At 44.4% G+C, this 17,987-nt stretch overlaps 1 protein-coding gene across 8 annotated transcripts in view; it reads right to left on the bottom strand.

Moving 5' to 3' along the window:
• Nucleotides 1–474: 474 nt before the first annotated feature.
• The window catches only part of Lekr1 (leucine, glutamate and lysine rich 1), a 171,438-nt gene continuing 153,925 nt past the window's right edge, over nt 475–17,987 (bottom strand). For 6 of the 8 annotated variants that reach the window (XM_048794265.1, XM_048794266.1, XM_015486937.2 and 3 more), the window contains 2 exons: nt 15,514–15,808; nt 475–5,578 (listed from right to left, as the gene is read on the bottom strand). In XM_048794265.1, the coding sequence (XP_048650222.1) occupies nt 5,436–5,578; nt 15,514–15,808 (438 nt within the window). In that variant the 3' untranslated portion in view covers nt 475–5,435. Of the gene's footprint in view, nt 5,579–12,457; nt 15,809–17,987 lie in introns of those variants that run through there. The other 2 variants (XM_048794262.1, XM_048794268.1) reach the window with 2 other exon arrangements.

Raw genomic sequence — 17,987 nt, 5'->3', positions numbered from 1 at the left:
CAATGCCTTCGCACTTCTGTATGGCCTGGCAGCAGGGCCACTGAGCCCTTCTGTGTGGAGGGCTCCGCCTGGTCCCACCCAGACCCCAGCTCCACCCACCCAAGCCCACAGGTGTGCATGGAAAGAGCCTTGTGTCCTTGCAATTCCATGTCTGGAGTGCTTGAGATTTGGCTTGGGGGCTCCACAGAAGATCCTCAAGTGCTTCCTAGAATGTACTCTTACAGCCCAGCTGACCTTGGAAGCCAGTGCAGACCATCTTTCCACCATGGCCAAGACCCGCTGCCCAGCACAGCAGTCAACTGCCCACTGTCCTGACAGCTCACAGGAATGTCTTCCGTCCGATGATGACTAAGAAGATGGTTGTCCTACTAGGGGAAGCAGTGAGACCTGAGGCCAGAGTCCTGGCCCCTTTCCAGAGAGGTAGTCCCCAGCCAGCCTCCCTCCTGTGGGCGCCTCCCACCCTACGAACCCCACCCTCACCCTGGAACTTCTCATGTACTCTAAGAGCAATGAGGCTTTTGTGACCTTGCTTCTGTCCCAAATTTACCCACCCCCTTTTATCCTATCCTTTCCAGGAAGAGGCATTTGGTGTCTTCCTGTTCCCAGGTTCCAGAAGCTTCAGGTACCAGAGGTAGGAATCTCTCCTCATCCAAGTGGGTGAAAGTGGGGCTAATGGCCTTGTCTACCTGGACGAGGGGTGTTTCCTTCCAGCCATGAGGGAAAGACATCCTGCGGGAGGCCCAGCCTCCTAGAGCCCGCCGTACTTTCCAGCACACTGCAGGCCATGCTGGCCATTTCTTCTCTCGGCCTCCCTCTTCTGTGCTGCTCTCATGGCGTGGAGTGGGGACTCGAGCCTGGCTGGAGGCTGCCCTCAGCCAATTCTCCTTCCAGCCCCCTTGCTTCCCGGGTTGCTTTTAATCACTCAGAGCCCAGTGTCCCCAGTGAAAAAGGAGGAGGGACTAGGAGAAGCTGAGACTAGTTGTTTGAGGCAGGATCATTTGTTTTAGTTGTTTACGCGCCTCCTATGTTGTATCTTTTATTTAGAATTTCACGTGTGTTGCAGCAAGCCCAGCAGTCCCTGGGTCTCCTCGTTTCCACAGGATTATACTGGGGTGGGTTGGGGTGGGACAGGAGTTCAATGGGTGAACGAGATGGGCTCAGGGTTCACAGTAATGCTCGCTTGGTGCACCTCTTCAGCCAGGTAATATGGTATGGAAAATAACTTCTAGCTTTGCTGACTGTGTCCTGGCCCGCCTCTGGGAACCACATCTTCCACAGATGAGAAATGGTTAGCCAGGTGCCACTTTTCCCTCGCCCCAGGCAGGCAGGGGACTACAAGAAGTCAATCAGGGCCTCCTTCCTGGACTCTGCAATTAGGACAAGCTCCTCAAGAGATGGCAACCAACTGGAGCTCACTTGCTTCTCACAGCGGGGGACAGGTGAGCCTGGGGAGGAGGACCTCTGTCCTGGAGGTCCTGCTGCTGCCCATGGGGCTTCCCATCTCCCATCCATTTTGCTTACATGTCATTATGCTTCTCTGGCGATTTCCTGAGTCTGGTTTCCAGACGGGCAATTGAGAGACCAACAGGTTTTCCAGTGAATTCCCCCTGATTTAGATGAGCTGAGGCCAGTTCCTGTAACTCGACACCTGAAGAGCCCTAGCTGACCCCACAGGGGTCTCCGCAGTGACACTGGGGCTTCAGGATGGTGCCTAGAAGCAAAGGGCCTCTTCTCACTGACTCTGCCTCTGCCCTGCTCACTTCTGTCAGCTTTTTTCAGCATTTAAAAAATCTGTTTAGATTGGACCCAAATCTCTGTCCTGGGCCTGGGCTCAGGCTGGCCCCCTGTGGTACAGCTCTGTGCAGGGCAGACCCAGACACATGTGAAGGGGCAGACCCCAGCAGCACTTTCCACAAGCCACTTCGAAAAAACATTAATTGAGAAGCTCTAACATATTCTCTGTTTTAACTAGTAATATAATTAGCTTAGAAACTTACCCTACAAGATGATCAGAGAAGCATAATAATGCATAAGAATTATGCATTATTATCTCATAGTAGCAAAACCCCCAAAATATTTTGCTTGAACAATGGTATATTTAAAGGATGATATATGATACTTCAGTCCGAAATCGTGGTTTTGTAGAGTATTTCATGCTGTGGGGAAAATGATACTCCATGTACCAGGGAGGAAGAAAACTAAGCAGGACACAGAACAGTGCTTGCATGACCCAGAAGGACTGGCCAGCATGTGGGCAGCAAGGGACTCCATGCTGTGGTCATTCCAAGGCTGGAGACGCTTGAGACAGGAACTATAATTTGCTTAAGTTTATAGCTCTAATCCTTTTCAAGTTCAGGCACATGGCTTGTCTCCTGAAATAGTGAATGATTGTATTTTATTTTATATAATGAATGTGCATTTCATATATAATCAGAAAAAAATATCATAGATAGTAAGGCTTCAGTGCACGTGTGCCGAGATTCCTACATCTTTCAGGATATTTATGGCAGCAATATTACTGCATCCTCATCTTTGAAATGGGACTCTTCAACCAATGTGTGTTGTGGAAATGATGCCAGTTAATCTTTGAGCTCAGCCACATCTGCTTCATCTGCTAGGAACACTTGATGCTGAAGTTCTGAACATCATGGAAGAGGCCGACAGCCCCCACAGCTGTGTTGGATGGGCCGTATGCAGGCCAGCTGAACCTGTGTGCAGCCCAGGGGCCAGCATGTAAGTGAGGAATCCCTCTTGGAACTGGATGCTTCTGGACCCCTGCCATGTGAGTCTCCTCAAGCTGGGGTCCCAGACAGCATGGGCTGAGCTGTCGATGTTGCGTCCTGCGTCCTCACAGACTTCTTGAGCATCATGAGATGTGGCTGTTTATGCTGCTAAGTTTGGGGTTGTTTGCTAGACAGCAAGAAATTCCAGATACCAAAACAGTCCTACTCAAATTTCTGTAAAACTTAACTAATCCTTCCGGCTCTTCCTATGATCCCAAGCTCCAAATTCAAATTAGCAACTCTTGTCTCCAAAAGTCCCTCTTCTCCTGAAAGTACTGACTCTTATGTCTTTCCCCATAGATGGTAAGTCCCTTGGGGGGATGCTGCTTCAGTCATTTTGTGCTCTAGAGCTGCTGGCACAATGTCCAGCACAGTGAATCTAGCCACAGTCCCCCCAATCCCTTTTGCTACTGGTATAATGCACGGGAGAGACAGGCCACACATTTGCCCTTTGCCACAGAGGCCATTGGCGTGCCTGCCAGGCTCCTGGAATTCCAGCTGTCTCTGTGATTCTGGGCTGCGGCTGGGTATCACGATGGGATGGCCACATACCCATGAAGTGTTCCAAGGGCCTTAGTCCGCGTGGCAAAATACGGCAGATTGGGCGGCTTAAACAACAAAAATGGATCTCTTCACCATTCTGGAGTCTGGATGTTCAAGATCTGGGTGTGGGCAGGGCTGGTTTCCTCTGGCCTCGCTGTGTCTTCTGTGGCCTCGATTTCTGTGCCTGACTGGTGTTTCCTCCTCACCCTTTAAGGACACCAGTCCTATTGGATTAGGGTCCTACCCTTTGATCTTATTTAATTTCACCACTTTGAAAGCTTTATCTCTGAAAACAGTCATGTTAGCAGTTAGGGCTCCCACATATAAATTTGGGGGTGACACATTTCAGGCCTTAGCATCAAGGGATGTTGTGGGTCTGTAGCTGCTTAGCTTTGCAGTGGTAGATGCCAGTGGAAAGACACCATGAACGCAGATCCAAATTCCATCTATAAAGGTTGATGCTGCTCTTGCTTTCAGATCCCTGTCAGTAATGACTGCCCTAGGGAAAAAGTCTGTGACAACCTGGCCCTCTCTGTAGCCAAGACAGGAGCTGTGCTTGGTTTTGCTTGACTTCTGGTGCAAAGGAAGGAAACATTGAGCAAACCCCAGAATCATGGTCAGCCCACTGGACAGTGCTGATTGCCAGGTGGGGCACCCCACTCTCACAGGCAGAGTGAAGAGCTTCAGAAAGGGGTGTGGGAAGGGCCTGCTACAAGCAGATTCACGGACACACAGAAAGCTGGGAGCTGGGCTCATGGACTGCTCTTCAAAATTTCCCTTCTTCAATTAACTCCTAGCACTGTCCTTTTTTGTCAGTTGTTTTTTTATTGCTTTATATCAAATTCTAAAAACATGAGGGGTGCTGGTGGGGAAATAATCTTCTATTGACTTGGGACTATTTCACGTCCTCATCTGTGAGCTACAGCTCTGAGCAAGATGTGGAGCCAATATTCAAGGTCACACATTTGCCCTTTGCCACTCAAATTACAGTGCACGTGTCATGTGACTTTGGCCCATGTTTTCAGCTGGTCTTTGTCACACTCTGTATCTCCCCACCCTCTTACCTGCTTACTTCCACCATGTTTCCTGTTCTGACTCCGGTGACACTGAGGGGCACTTGACATCAGTCAGCTTTCCTTGCACAGAATGTAGCGTGTTCACCTGGTTACCACCCTGCCCGTACGGAGTGTCCAGCATTAAAGGTTCTTTGTGAAAATTATTTCTGAAATACATTTCCTCCACCAGTTGCAACTGGTGAGAATTTTGCTCCAAAGTGTGAGAAGGCCTTATCTGTGCATAGCACTGTAAAGCCCTCAAGATGTTTATCTCCCTGAACTTGTCTACAGGTAGAAGAGATTGTTTGCTCAGGGTTCTTGTTTTTGACACAAAGACAAATATCCTCTCCTGTGCTACCCTTCACAAATCAGTGATTCATTTAAAACAAAACAAAACAAAACAAAAAACCTCTCAGGTTGCTGGATTTTCCGGATAGAATGAGCCTGTCTTGCTTTCTTCATTAATTTTATTATGTTCTTTCTCTCCTGCTTCACTTATGAAAGGAGGTCTAATTATTATCTTTATGAGTCAGATTCATAGCTCAGCACCTGCTAGAAAATTAAAAAATATTTTCCCCACATCACATTCCAGCGTGAGGCCCACGGTTTGCCTGCCATGGCTGTTGCTCACTCATTTGCCAAAATAACTCCAGCATAGGCTTAAAAAGCCACAGCGATAATGGAAAGCAATGACTAGAGACATTTCCAAATGTCACTACATAAAGATAGTAACGCGAACTTGATAAACTCAGGGTTTTGTTTCTTTAGATTGCTCACAGATGAATGCAGGAGAGCGCGCCTCTCCTGGCACAGCAGGGACGGCAGCAGGTGTGGCGCTTGGCAGTCATCCTCTTCAACAGCATGGCAGGCGGAACCAGGGCCCAGGTGCGATTCAGTAGGCGTTGACTCTCTACAGGGAGAGTCGACGTTGGCTTAAACTAAGTGTAAGAGAAACTCAAGTCATGACAGAGCAACTTCCCACTTGAGGGCAGAGTGTGTGATAAAAACCTGCACCGTCAATGTCTGGCCTAGCTGCTGTAAAAACAGAGAAAGGTCACAACCACTCCCTGCAGACAAAAACGTCGCTTTTGATGGACGGCAAACAGAAGGTGTGTTGGAGCCTCAGCCTGCTCCATCCATGGCCAGTTCTGCAGCGATTTCTAAGGATGTTTCTGCACAGGGCCTCCTGGGAGTTACCTTGAGAGAGAAGCACATGCAGCCAGTCACAGGCTGGGACAAGCAGCCCAAGCTCTGTTCACACCCACCCACCTGCAGCACCACCTCCTGCCTTGGCAGCCACTAAAGGGACAAGAGAACAGGGAGGCAGTCCCATCCCAGCCTATGTCCTATGGTTACAGGCAATGAAATCCTACTTGAGGTTTATAGGAGGAGATCTCATTTAGCATTTGGAACCAGCCTGGCCCTCCCTTGGCTTTTGAAATGAACTTATAATTACCTGTATCTGAAAAATCAAAAAAGGAGAATTTCAATTAAAGTGCTCCCAAATGTTTGTATAATAAGCTAGAGGGGCAAATACAAATCCTCTCTGGGAAAATGCAAGCTCAGTGTGGGTTTCCTATAAAGAAAGGTCAAAGGAACACACAAGTTCCCATTACAACATTCCCCGGGCCCTGAAGACACAAGGAGACAAAGCACCATGAGTGAGGACCAGCAGAAACAGGCAGCGAAATCAGACCTATGAAGATCATCAGATACAGAATATAAAATAAGTAAGTTTAATATGTGTAAGGACAATTTGTGAGCAAAGAAAAAGAGAATTTTAAAAATCAATGGCTGGCTGGATATGGTAGTGCATGCCTATAATCCCAGGCACTAAGGAACTTAGTGAGTCCTGTCTCTAAATAAAATACAAAATAGGGTTGGGGATGTGGCTCCATGGTCGAGTGACCCTCAGTTCAAGCCCCAATACCCCCCAATCAAGCAGACTGAATAAAAATTTAATAAAACTTACAGAAAAGGGAAAAATGACTTCAGGAAGAAAGGTTATAAGGTCAGATGCAGGAAGCTTTGAGATGCAAGAAGATGAGCAAAGAATTGAGTTGAAAAAAATGAATGGAATGTTGGGTAAATCTAAATAAACACTGACTACACATAATGGTAATATGTTATTTTTAATTTACAGGGTCAAAAAAGATAGAATTCAAATACTTGTCAAAATAAAACATGAAGTGGAAGGGAGTGAAAAATCATCATTAAGCTATTCAAAGGTGCACATGTTATTTGAGTGGATCACCAAGAAATTGTGAAGGGAGACTGTGAAATATGGAAGGGAGACTATCAGAAAAGGCGCAGGGTGAGGGGGTAAAGGGGGTGGAAATGGTCAAAATATGGTACGGGTGTGTACGGATATGAAGCCCATTATTCTGTATAATTAATATGCACTAACTTAAAAAAATACATTTGGTGGGTTGAGGGGGATATATATGCTTGGAATAGCAACAAATATTTTTTTTCAAAGAAAGAAATTAGCTTTTAAAGAAGCTTGTTCAGATGACCAGAGGGTAACCTAATCATACTGTAATCATCATTCCCAAAGGAGCAGGAGATGGACAAGGGCACAAGTAAAAGAATAAACAGGGAAAGATGGTGAGATGGGGAAAAGGAGACCCAGAGAGCCCCTGAGGTAGAGATAAATCAAAGGAAGAGCAGCAGATTAGCTTCAGATCTGCGCTCTGACAGAATAGCGGGAGAGTGTGATGCGCTGAGGTTGGGGCGTTGGATCACCATGCTGATAATCACCAGCCGGCTGTGTAAATGGCCTTTGAGAACAGAAGGCTCCATTCCACGAGGACCCTTCCAGCTCTGAAGACCTGCATCTCAAAAGGACATTTGTAGACAACTTTCCAGAGCACTCTTAAGATTGCTAAATTTAACTTGAATTTACTCTTGTAAACCTGGGCCTTTGATTTCACTGCCAAGTTTTTCTTCTGAACAGCTGTATTGCTATTGACTCTTTTTCCTTTTTGCTTGTATTCAGGAAGCCCTGGTTTGTTTTGTTTTGAAAGTCTTGGTTTTCTATCTCTTGTCAGTTTTCATTAATCAGTTTTGTGTGGGGATGCGGGATGGCCCAGGGCTCCTGTGTGCTAAGATGTGCTCTATCACAGAGCTGCAGCCCTTGCCTGTGCCCTTCTCACTTTTAAGGTTAGACTTAGGGCATTTCCTGAAATAAATCAGCACAGGACCTAAAGACTGACTACAGAAAAGGAATAGGAGGCCTGCAGTATTCCACCTCCACCAAATGCGAAGTAACTTCCTAAAAGTCCCGGAAGATCTCAAGGTCCTTCAGATCTCTTTTTCTATGTGCTACTTTCTTTTGTTCTGTACTGCAGTTTCTATAGTTCCTAAGTTGGGTTTGTTGTTCTTTTTCTTGAATGTTCTTGTCCAGAGAGAGGGTACAGAGATGTCATCCAGTTTGCTCTGGGGCAAGGGTCACTTCTTTTTCAGAGACACAGCTGGAGGGTATGGTGATATCCCATCGATCCTGCCTATTCCCAATAAGGCTTTGCCTCTTGGGTGAGCGTCTCAGCCTTTTCAGCCCGGCTCTCCCATCTGCAGAGGAAGCTAATGAGATGTGACCTCATAGGCCTCGGTAAGTCCTGGGCCTCCTGCAGGGCGTTCATCACCTGTGGGCACCAGCGGTTAGGGCACTACTGTCCCAGGATCAGCTGTGTTCCTGGGACTCTGCTCCCCATGCTGCAGGTCTGGTGTGCCCTGGAGCTCCACTCCCAGGACATGCCCCCTCATCTCTGCCTCCCTTGCTTCGTACTCACTTCCTCCCCAGCCATTTGAAGGAGCTGCCTACTCAGACTGTTCCGAAGCCTAGTGGCCTTGAGGTGGGCACAGCAGAGGGACCCATATCTTGCTACCTTGTGGTCCTGTGCTGGGAGGGGTGGAGCCTCTTCTTTTTTATCACAAGGTCTTAATGGGACAGGGAATGGGCTGCCACCCCAAGACCTGTTGGCCAGATGCCAAGCCATCATACCCTTGGAACACAAAGTGAGGGGCCAGCCCAGGCAAGGAGGGCTCAGTTCTCTTCTCTTCATGCCTTTTTGGTAGTGAAGGAAAATCCCTGCAGTGAAACCCTGCTCTCAGCTTGGGTCGGCTTAGGGAGTACCACGGTCTCCATTTACACACACTTAGCTGAGGCTAAATTATCCCCCCAGGAGTGCCACAACTAAAGCCAGAGATGGTGAAGAAAACTGCTGAGTTTCCAGGCAAACTCAAAACATGTATGAGAAGATGTGCATGCTAAACCCCACAGTATTAAACAAGGTTATATTATATCTTTTTTGGGGGTACTGGGGATTGAACTCAGGAGCACTCAATCACTGAGCCACATCCCCAGTCACATTCCCACACCCTCATGATCCTCCTGCCTCAGTCCCCCGAGCCACTGGGATTACAGGCGTGTGCCACTGGGCCCGGCTTATATTATACTTTTAATGACCGAGTTTTAATAGTGTATAAACATACTGTTCTCCCCATTAAAAGTTTAGCAGCTTTCACACTAATGAGGTCAGAAGCAGCATAAATAATAAAACAAGCAATTCATAAGGATTTTGTAGTTGGCCGGTTGAGGTGGCACATGCCTATCATCCCACAGCTCCGGAGGCTGAAGCAGGAGGATCTTGAGTTCAAAGCCAGCCTCAGCAATTTAGGGAGGCTCTAAGCAACTCAGTGAGACCCTGTCTCTAATAAAATACAAAATAGAGCTGGGGATGTGGCTCAGTGGTTGAGTGCCCCTGAGTTCAATCCCCAGTACCAATAAATAAATAAAATAAAATAAAGATTTTGTGGTTGAAATGCAGTCAGGATCCTGTACTCAGTCAAAGTGGATGCCCTCAGACCCAGCTGACACCCTATTTTGTGCTGGTCTGAGTTCCCAGGAGGGATGGGCATGGCTGTACCATGAGTAGAGTGTGCCTATGAAGCTGCCATTAGAAACATCTAAAACATCAGTAACAGTAGCAGCAATACTCTCTGCCCACATGCTACCAAGAGGCACCAAGTCCAGTTTAAAGCAGCAAGTTGCAGGTGTTTCCATGGACATTTCCAAGGCTCTCAATATATGAGCAGAACAACTGTGACAGCTGTGGGGCTGTATCTGAACCATTAGTCATAACATTAAAACATGGAAAACTTTTTCCCAGCAAATAAGGCCATCTGTCCTACCAATGTACTATGTCCAGGGCTAAAATGGTAAAAACAAGCATAAGCTCTTTTCTCTCAAGTCAATGAGTTGTGTAAATTTGGGGATTTTTTTTTTCCCCAGTACTGGGAATTGAATGCAGTCTCGCTACATTGCCGAGGTTAGCCTGGAACTTGCGATCTTCCTCCCTTAGCCTCTGAGCAGCAACCATTATAGAAATATCAATAACTTGATGAATAATTTTTGACTCAGAATAACTATGTTAGCTACACAAAATTTACACCTCCCTGACCCCAACTCAGTCTTCATGGCTCTGCACTACTTTTACTGCTGCCTGGGGCTGGAAATTGGAAACTTTCATCTTAGTGATTCTTGATCTGCCTTAGACTCCATAAGGTGGATGGGCTTGGTCAGATGGGGTTTCCTCAGTTCAGATACCAGGTGGAGCATGGATGGATGTCAGAGGGTTTGGGACCTGTGGCTTTCCTCTTCTAGCCATAGTCTTGTTGAAGTATGCAGTGGAAGTGCAGCTTGGGGAAAGAATGACAAAGCTTCCTGAGAGAGGCTGACTCTTGGGGACGGCCCTGGGCCAATGCATTCAAGGCTCTTCTCAGTGTCTGCCTAGGCCTTGTGAGCTGCAGAGAATCTTTAAAACGGGCAAGGCAGTGCTGCTTAGGGAAGTTCTTTAAGGGTAACTTTTATCTAGTATACTAGAGAAAAGTTCAATGAGACCTTTCTCTTTGGTTATTATTATTCAATGCAGCAGTTAAAATGATTTTATTAGAGGCTTTTTAAATGTTTGTTATAATTCAGTAAAATCTTCATCTTAAAATATTTATTATTTTTGTCTCCAAGTAATACAAAGTAAATAAGATCCCTCTACAAACCAATTATTTTTTACTCTACCTTTATTTTTCACTAAATGCAAAGAAAAATAAATTGATTCATCTCATCAAGAATGCATTATTATTAGAATTAAACTTTTATGCTTACTAATCATTTACCAAAATTCATAACATATATATTTTATTTCAAATAGTAGAATAGCAATAACTACTGTAATAATAATTCAATCCACAAGAACTATACCACATAATGCATGTTTTTTTACAATCATAAAATGCCTTAAAGTAACAATTTTATTTTGTAAGTACCAATATTTGTAACAGACTTATTATTTTTACAGTATATTTTGCAGCTATTTAGATTTATAATTAAATATATTAACTATCATTCTAAAAACAGTTTTTATTTTATTTTATTTTTTTTGGATTTAGTCGATTTTATTTACAGATTTTTTTGGTTTTGTTTTCTTGTTTGTATTTTTTTTTTTTTACATTTCAGAGCATTACACAATTACATTTTCTCATTTTCTGACCTGCAAACAGATACCTTAAATGGAAATTTTTTTTAATTATCAAATTAGGTACATCCAAAATGCAACAATTACACATTTGACAATTAATTCACAAAGTGTAATTTACTGGGACGTATCCTAAGAATTTAGGAACAGCCAGTCAGGAGAAATCTGACCAAATTTCACAATCAACTATTTACATATCCAAAACCAAACCTATCTAAGCTCCCAAACCAGAAGCTTGAAAGTCTGTTATATCCCCACTGCACAAAGGAGAACAATGACTCAAACCTGTCCAGTCTTGACAGTTTTAATCCCAAATACTGGGCTATTTCCCCAGCATGTCACTGAATAGCAAGCATTCAGTAAAAACAGTTTTTAAAAGACATTTTTTTGGTACATCAGCAAAAACACTGCCTTATGACTCTGAAGAGAACCTGTAGGGTGAGTCCTTAGCTAATCACTACTGTTAAGTAAGGTGGGAATTCCTTTTTCTCTAGCTCACCAAAAGGACATCTCTCCCTTTTCATACTGAGCATTGTGCACCAGTAGGAAAAATAAAAGATTCCAGTTCTGAGATCCTTTGAGATTTCAGCTTAAACCTCAAATATACTACTTTAAAAGTCTGGTAAAAGGGGATGGGAGCTCACCTTCCCTGGGCTTTAAGAAATCCTGCTTTAAATCAGTGAAAAGAAGTAGTCACTTGAATCTTGGCAGTGACCTTAATTCCCTAGAAAAACAAGGTTCTGGGTAGAAAATCACAACTGTAGAACTCATTGACTTACGAAGGCAGGAGACAGAGGGCATCTCTTTAGATTTATGTGTCAGAACACGTCGAGCCCGCTTGGGAGAAAGAGTGGTTTATCTGGCCATGGTGCAAACCCAAAGCCAGGTGTTCATATCATCCAGCAAACAAATGCCTTTCCAGTGTTAAGTCCTTTCACACAAACGTCTTATGAAAGTATCTATTTAAAGATACTTTCATATTTAAAATGCTTTAATTTCTAATTATATATTATTGACTTTGAATGAACTCTAAGAATAACTAATAGTAATAAATAATCATACAAGCGATATACAGTACTAAGAATGTTAATAAAGGGTATTCACTAATTTTTTAATGGTAAATGGAATGAAGCTCTTTCATTATTTTCTTGATTCAAGATATGTAAAGAAGGTGGCATCATGAGATGAACTGGATGATGCTTACAAGCAGATTAGCAGAAGGCCTTGTGTTACACGCAGATTTGAAGTGGAGAATTGGAACTGAATTCCCAAACAGCCATTGTTTGTTCTGCCTTTAAAATAAATTGCTCTAGATGTAATTCTGCAAGTTGTAGTATTACATTCAAGTGTTTTAGAACTACTTTCAGGAGAATAATGGTACTATACTATTTTCTTCATAATTCTAATGTTATCTAAGCACTCTGTTTCACAAGTCTTAAAACACAGATATCCAAACATATGCTGTTGTTGATACCGGTGATGAGAATCAGAGTGGAGTCCCATTTCTCTGATGTGAAGATTGAACACCCGAGAAACACCGAGGCAAGTGTAGAAAGCAAGTTTTATTTAAAGGATACAATAGAGATAGACTTCTCCAAAGAGAAGGGGCCACAGAGCTGAGTGTCTGAGGAAGTGGGGGTGTCCTGCCCCTTTTATACCTTTTAGATTTCTTTTGTTCTCATGTCTTTCCTCCCCCATCCTGACTATGTGACTAGCGACCATAGGGTGGGCCAAAAGGTAGAATGATCCAAGGGCAGGAACAAAGCCACCCAGGGGTATCTGGTATCGGCAGGAAGGAAGTGGACCAGAGAACATTAATTAATAATCCCTTGCAGGGAGGAACAATTCCCTGGAGGCAGGCTACCTTGGCAACAGGTAGAAGAGGTTAAGGCCTCTGGAGGTATTAGCATTTTACTCCCTTTCCTTTTGAACCTGCCCCTATCTTCCCCATGACCCTACCATTCATTGCCTACACTGACTGTCCTTTTGTCCCCCTCTTGGCCTCAACATAACATTGAAGTTTAAGATTATTCAGTGAGTTGCCAGTGATAGAAACAAAAGCATTTATACTGGTTTAAATAACTAACATCAAATCTCTAGCTCTGTTCAGGGCCAGAGTCTTGGGTGCTGATGGAAGATATTCTAGGTTCTTCTGAATGAAAACGGACTTCCTTTTGCCACCAGATTTCTGGGAGATTTACCGATTCACAATGACAGGGTAGAAAGGCAGAATGTGAGTGCCCACGTGTTAGATGTCAAGCAAGGTTAAAGTAAATGAAAATACTGTTTTGTTGAGCCATGGAATCACTTCGCTGATACAGAAGTGGAACATAACAACCTTATTGCAGATCATGATTCTGTTCTCAGAGTGCTCGGTTACAGAATCACTCACTGTAAAGCAAGAGCCTGACAACAAACTGAGGAACCAGGCTTTGCATTGCTAGTCTGCACCTCGCTGTAGAAAAGCTAAGTCTAAGTCTACTAATCCAAATATGGCCACCATTGAGGGAAGAAACCCATTGTAGCCCTGCAGTTCCTGAAAGGGGTGCTGCAGCTGCGAGACTGAAGCCGCAAGGCCCCTGGTCACAAAGCCACCACCCCAGGCACTCCTCAGGGCTGTCACCAGTTTCTGCCTCTGCCTTATGTCACTAGCACTTGTGATTGAAATAAGCAAACGACAGGTCAGAGTCAAGGAGGTATGGAGCATGGTCCTGGCATTTCACAAGGTGGTATCAGAGATGCACCACAACATCTATTAAGAAATAAAAAAATTTATTTTAAAGTTCCTTAGAAAAAAAAAATCTAACTAGCAAATCAAACCCAAACTCGTTACTTTGGTTATTCTTCCTTATTAAATTTCCTTCTGATGCAAATTTAAGTTTAAAAAAGTAAGCACCCTTAAAGAAAAACACTATACATGCACAGGTGCTACTAATAACTCACAGTGAAAGCTTGGAAAGCTCTTGTGAGGTGGAAAGACTGGGCTCAGTGACAGGCGGTTCTATCACCAAGTGGCTGCACTGCCTTAGGCAGTGCCAAGCTCTTTGGGCATCCACCCCTTATTTTAAAGAGATGGTGAGGGTGACCTGTTGGTCCATCCAGGGCCCCCATCCTGTGAGCTGTGCTCACTTGTCAAATGCCATTACCAAGAGCAACAATCTCAAGTTAGTATCAAACTCTAACACGAACGCTGTCCTTGAACAAGTGGGGACATTAGTGGATCTCATGTGGATTTTTTTTTGGGGGGGGAAGTTTAAAATACTCTATTGGTAGGTCATACTAATTCTTTGAAAGACTGGAGATAAACATGATTTTGCTTGGTGACTCTACCCTTTATACACATGGGAGAGATCCCAAATACGTTTGGATTCTCTCATCAATGGAGTAGCCAACTAGGAGACATTTTATACTATATTTCATATTGCTATTATTCTAATATGTGAGAAGGAGGTTTGGATGTCCATGGAGGACTGTAGTCAGAGGAAAATAAGTTAATTTTTTAAAAAAGAAAATATGGGAAAAAAGATAGATGAATATTAGTCAAAGGTAAAGAATTATATTTTAAGACCAGGAGGAGCCTGAAGCCTTAAAATAACTTAAAACAGCTCATCTGGCTTCTGGTTTTACTTTTTCACTCTGAAAACAGAAAGTGTGTTACCAGTTCCTATTTTCATGGGTAATAGAATTTGAATCCCAAGTGTGCTCTGTTTCCTTTACTAAGCCACCTCCACAACGTTCTCCACGGCTGGAGGATAAGCATTTGATCAAAATCTGACTCTGCGTGCCAACAGCATTACATGCAGAAAATTTCTACCCAGGATTATTTTCATGGCCCAGGCTTCTTAAAGTAAAGAAAACTCCCTGTTCTGGAGTTGAGATGCCATCGCTGGCCCTGGACAGTCCCACCACTTAGCGAAGACTCTCCTGGAGTTTTTCCATCATTACTTCTGACCCAGCCGGAACAGAACCCACTAACCAGTGGGCTGCAGGGTAAAGGACAGGTTCTGCAGCTAAACTAAATATTTTGGAAATCATCTAATTAAGGACTAAAATACTGTCTTTCTCTATTCTGAGTACTTCTATATACATTTAACCTATTTAGCTCAACAAACACACACTAATAAAACCAATGTCATCTATTTTTTGGGAAAATGTCTACTTGTAATAGTGTTAAAAAAAAAAGGAAGAAAGAAAAGATGCTACGGGTGACAATGTGTTCCCTGTGACCTCGGAAGTAGAGCACATTTAAACATAAATACACAGGCTTCTCTGTTGGCCTTCTGCAGTATCAACAATTTCATTATGGGTTGTGATTTCAAAGACCTCTTGGGAAATGTGACTTCACAGCGTTCTGTCCTCCGACAGCCTACTGTTAGCTATTCCTGTAGACATGCTTGATCTTGGCCTCTGTGGGTGCGGAGCCTGGCCCCCTGGAGGGGTGCCTGCGCCCTGTGCAGAGCTCCTGTTTTGGGACAAGTCACTGCCGACTCAGCCTCCTCCAAAGAGTGGCGGCCAGCCTCTGTGAGGACGCTCGGGACCTGGGCAGCTGCTGCTGGGGGAGCGCAGGCACACTCGAGCTGACGACCCTGCTGGGCTTACCTGCGGGTGGGGAGATGGAGCGTCTGGACGCTCTGGGGGTTCTGAGTCCTCGTCCAGCGCGCAGTGCTGCACGGCTGCTGTCCCTGCGGTCGATTGACCGGCTGCTGTCCCTGCGGTCGCCAGAGGCTGGGGCAGGGAGGTTCGGGCTGCCTCTGCTGAGGGAGCACAGTGGTCGTGGCAGGCTTCCGCTGAGCTTCCTCAGCGCCAGGAGCTGTTCCCGGGCTTGGCTCAGGGCCTGCGTCAGCTCAGAGCGCTCTTCACACTCTCTGCGCACGGTTTCCTGAAGAAAGGTGTTCTGAAAAGAGAAGGGAGAGCAGCCCTGGCTTCAGACCATGCGCAGACTTGTGATGCTCACAGTCAGAGGTCTGTGCTCACATCGGGCACAGCCACAAAGTGCCCTAGGAGAGCACCTGGTCCAACCCTTGACATCTGCAGAAGAGCAACCAAGAGTCAGGGACCTAGAGTCTGAGTGGCCCTTGGATGGCAGTGGTGGGTCTGGGGACAGAGCCTAGGCCTTCTAACACCCAGGTAGTGGATTTTCAACTTCTGTGCCTTGGATTTCAGACAGTATGTTCTGCAGTGTGATGTCTAAGAGTTAAATCCATAAGATCATTAGAGACATTACAGTGAAGGTATGCTGCAGCACATAAGACAAATAGATAAAATTGCTTGGATTTTAAGTCAAAAGAATAAAATCTATCAGCTATAGTATTTAAACAATAAAATCAGTTATTTATATGATACTTTCTTAATGAATTTTAAATTTAGATAATTTGCCATTCTATAAGGTAGTATCCCAAAATAAAGAACACTATCTTCTGTTTTTAACTCCACTCAGCAATCATTTATCAAGTTACTAGAAGTTGTAGTGGATACAGTCTATATCAGTTTCATGTTACTGTAACAAAACACTCGAGATAATTAACTTATAAAGAGAAAAGGGTTATTTTTGCTCATGATTCTGAAGGTTTCAATCCAAGATCAGCCTATTGCTTTGGATCTCTAGCAAGGGTGGTACATCACTGTAGCAGTACATAGAGGAGTAAATAGCTGAAGTCATTAGCCAGGAAATAGAAAGGGAGGACCAGTTGAGTCCCACACACCTTCTGAGAGCATCCTCCAATGACCTAAAGACCTTCCACAATGTCCTATCTCCCAAAGGTCCTACCTCCTCCCAATAGTACCAACCCTGGGAACCAAGCCTTTAATACATAGGCCCTAGGAGATATCACCACCCAAACTATAGTACGGTCCTTGTCCTCAAGAAGTTTGCTGCCCGATAAGTTTTTTTGTCCCTTTTTATGTCCCTAAGAGAGTCTGGACACAAGGGTATAAGTTTGGAGCTTAAATAAGGAGACTTTTTAATAGAAAGTTAGAGCTGTCTGGATGACATCTGGAAGAGTTGATTTCACTTGGCAAGGATGCACCCAGCCACATTCAAGCTTCAAATGTGTAGCTGCACTAGACAACAGCAAGTCTCCTTCAAATCCTGAGATTCTACATCTCGAGTTGAGTAGTTACTCATCTTTCACCTCTGGAGTTCATCAAAATTCCTTCAAAGCCCTGGTAAAGATAGGTCTTGTGTCTCCCCAGTATCCCGACATTCACATCTGCAGGATGTTAAAACAGAGGTGGGAAAATAAGCAATTCAAAGTAGTCCTAATAAATGCACAATTAAAATGACTGCACTATAGAATTTATCGACACAGATGAATTTCCAGGAGGTGAGCTTGTTTGTGAATGCAGTCCAGGCATTTCCAAGTCAGACTCTTGGTGAAAAAGATCCTCCCTAGGGGTTGGCTAACTCCCCTGCTGTCAGGGGGACTCACGCAAGAGCAGCAGGGAGAGCAGCAGCTTCCTGGATCAGAGTTTCTGTGATTATGGACAGAAGTCTACTCAACTCCAAATTTGGTAATCAGAATAGAAGAACATGGAGCAATTCCAGATGAGCACAGCAGTTTTCTATAAAATTAGTGGCATGTCTCCGCACTTGCATATAGAATTTACAAATAAATGTGATTCATGTCTTCATGTACTTTCTCAAAATCATGGGCTTAAAAAAAATCATGGGCTAATCACTTGTTTCCAGTTATTGCTCTTTTTTATTTTTGGAAGAACCAGAGACCACTGGTGCATGTGGCTTTACTACCTGGCTTTCACTCACTGTACCTGAAATACTGTTGAAAGGCAGGGAAGGGGTGGACAAGATGAATACGCTGCTGTCAGCTGTCATTTTATTTACTGCTCCCAACACTTACATTTGCCAAAGAAAGGCAATGCAGCTCAGACTGGCTTTGCAATCCCCCGAGAGTACCCCAGATCTGAAGTGGTGGAGCGCTGCGTGGCCCCAGAGCGCTGCTTCACACTGCCTGCAGGGGCCCAAATTAGTTGTCTGATTCATTGTATCAAGCAGGCAGGGTCCACTTTGTTCCCTTGAAGGAATAAATGTAAGACATTTCTTTTTCTTTTGTCCA

This window comes from Marmota marmota, unplaced genomic scaffold, assembly GCF_001458135.2.
Source record: "Marmota marmota marmota unplaced genomic scaffold, marMar, whole genome shotgun sequence".
Taxonomy (NCBI): Eukaryota; Metazoa; Chordata; class Mammalia; order Rodentia; family Sciuridae; genus Marmota; species Marmota marmota.
Note: the sequence above shows the minus strand (reverse complement) of the source record. Positions and strands in the feature narration are given on the sequence as shown.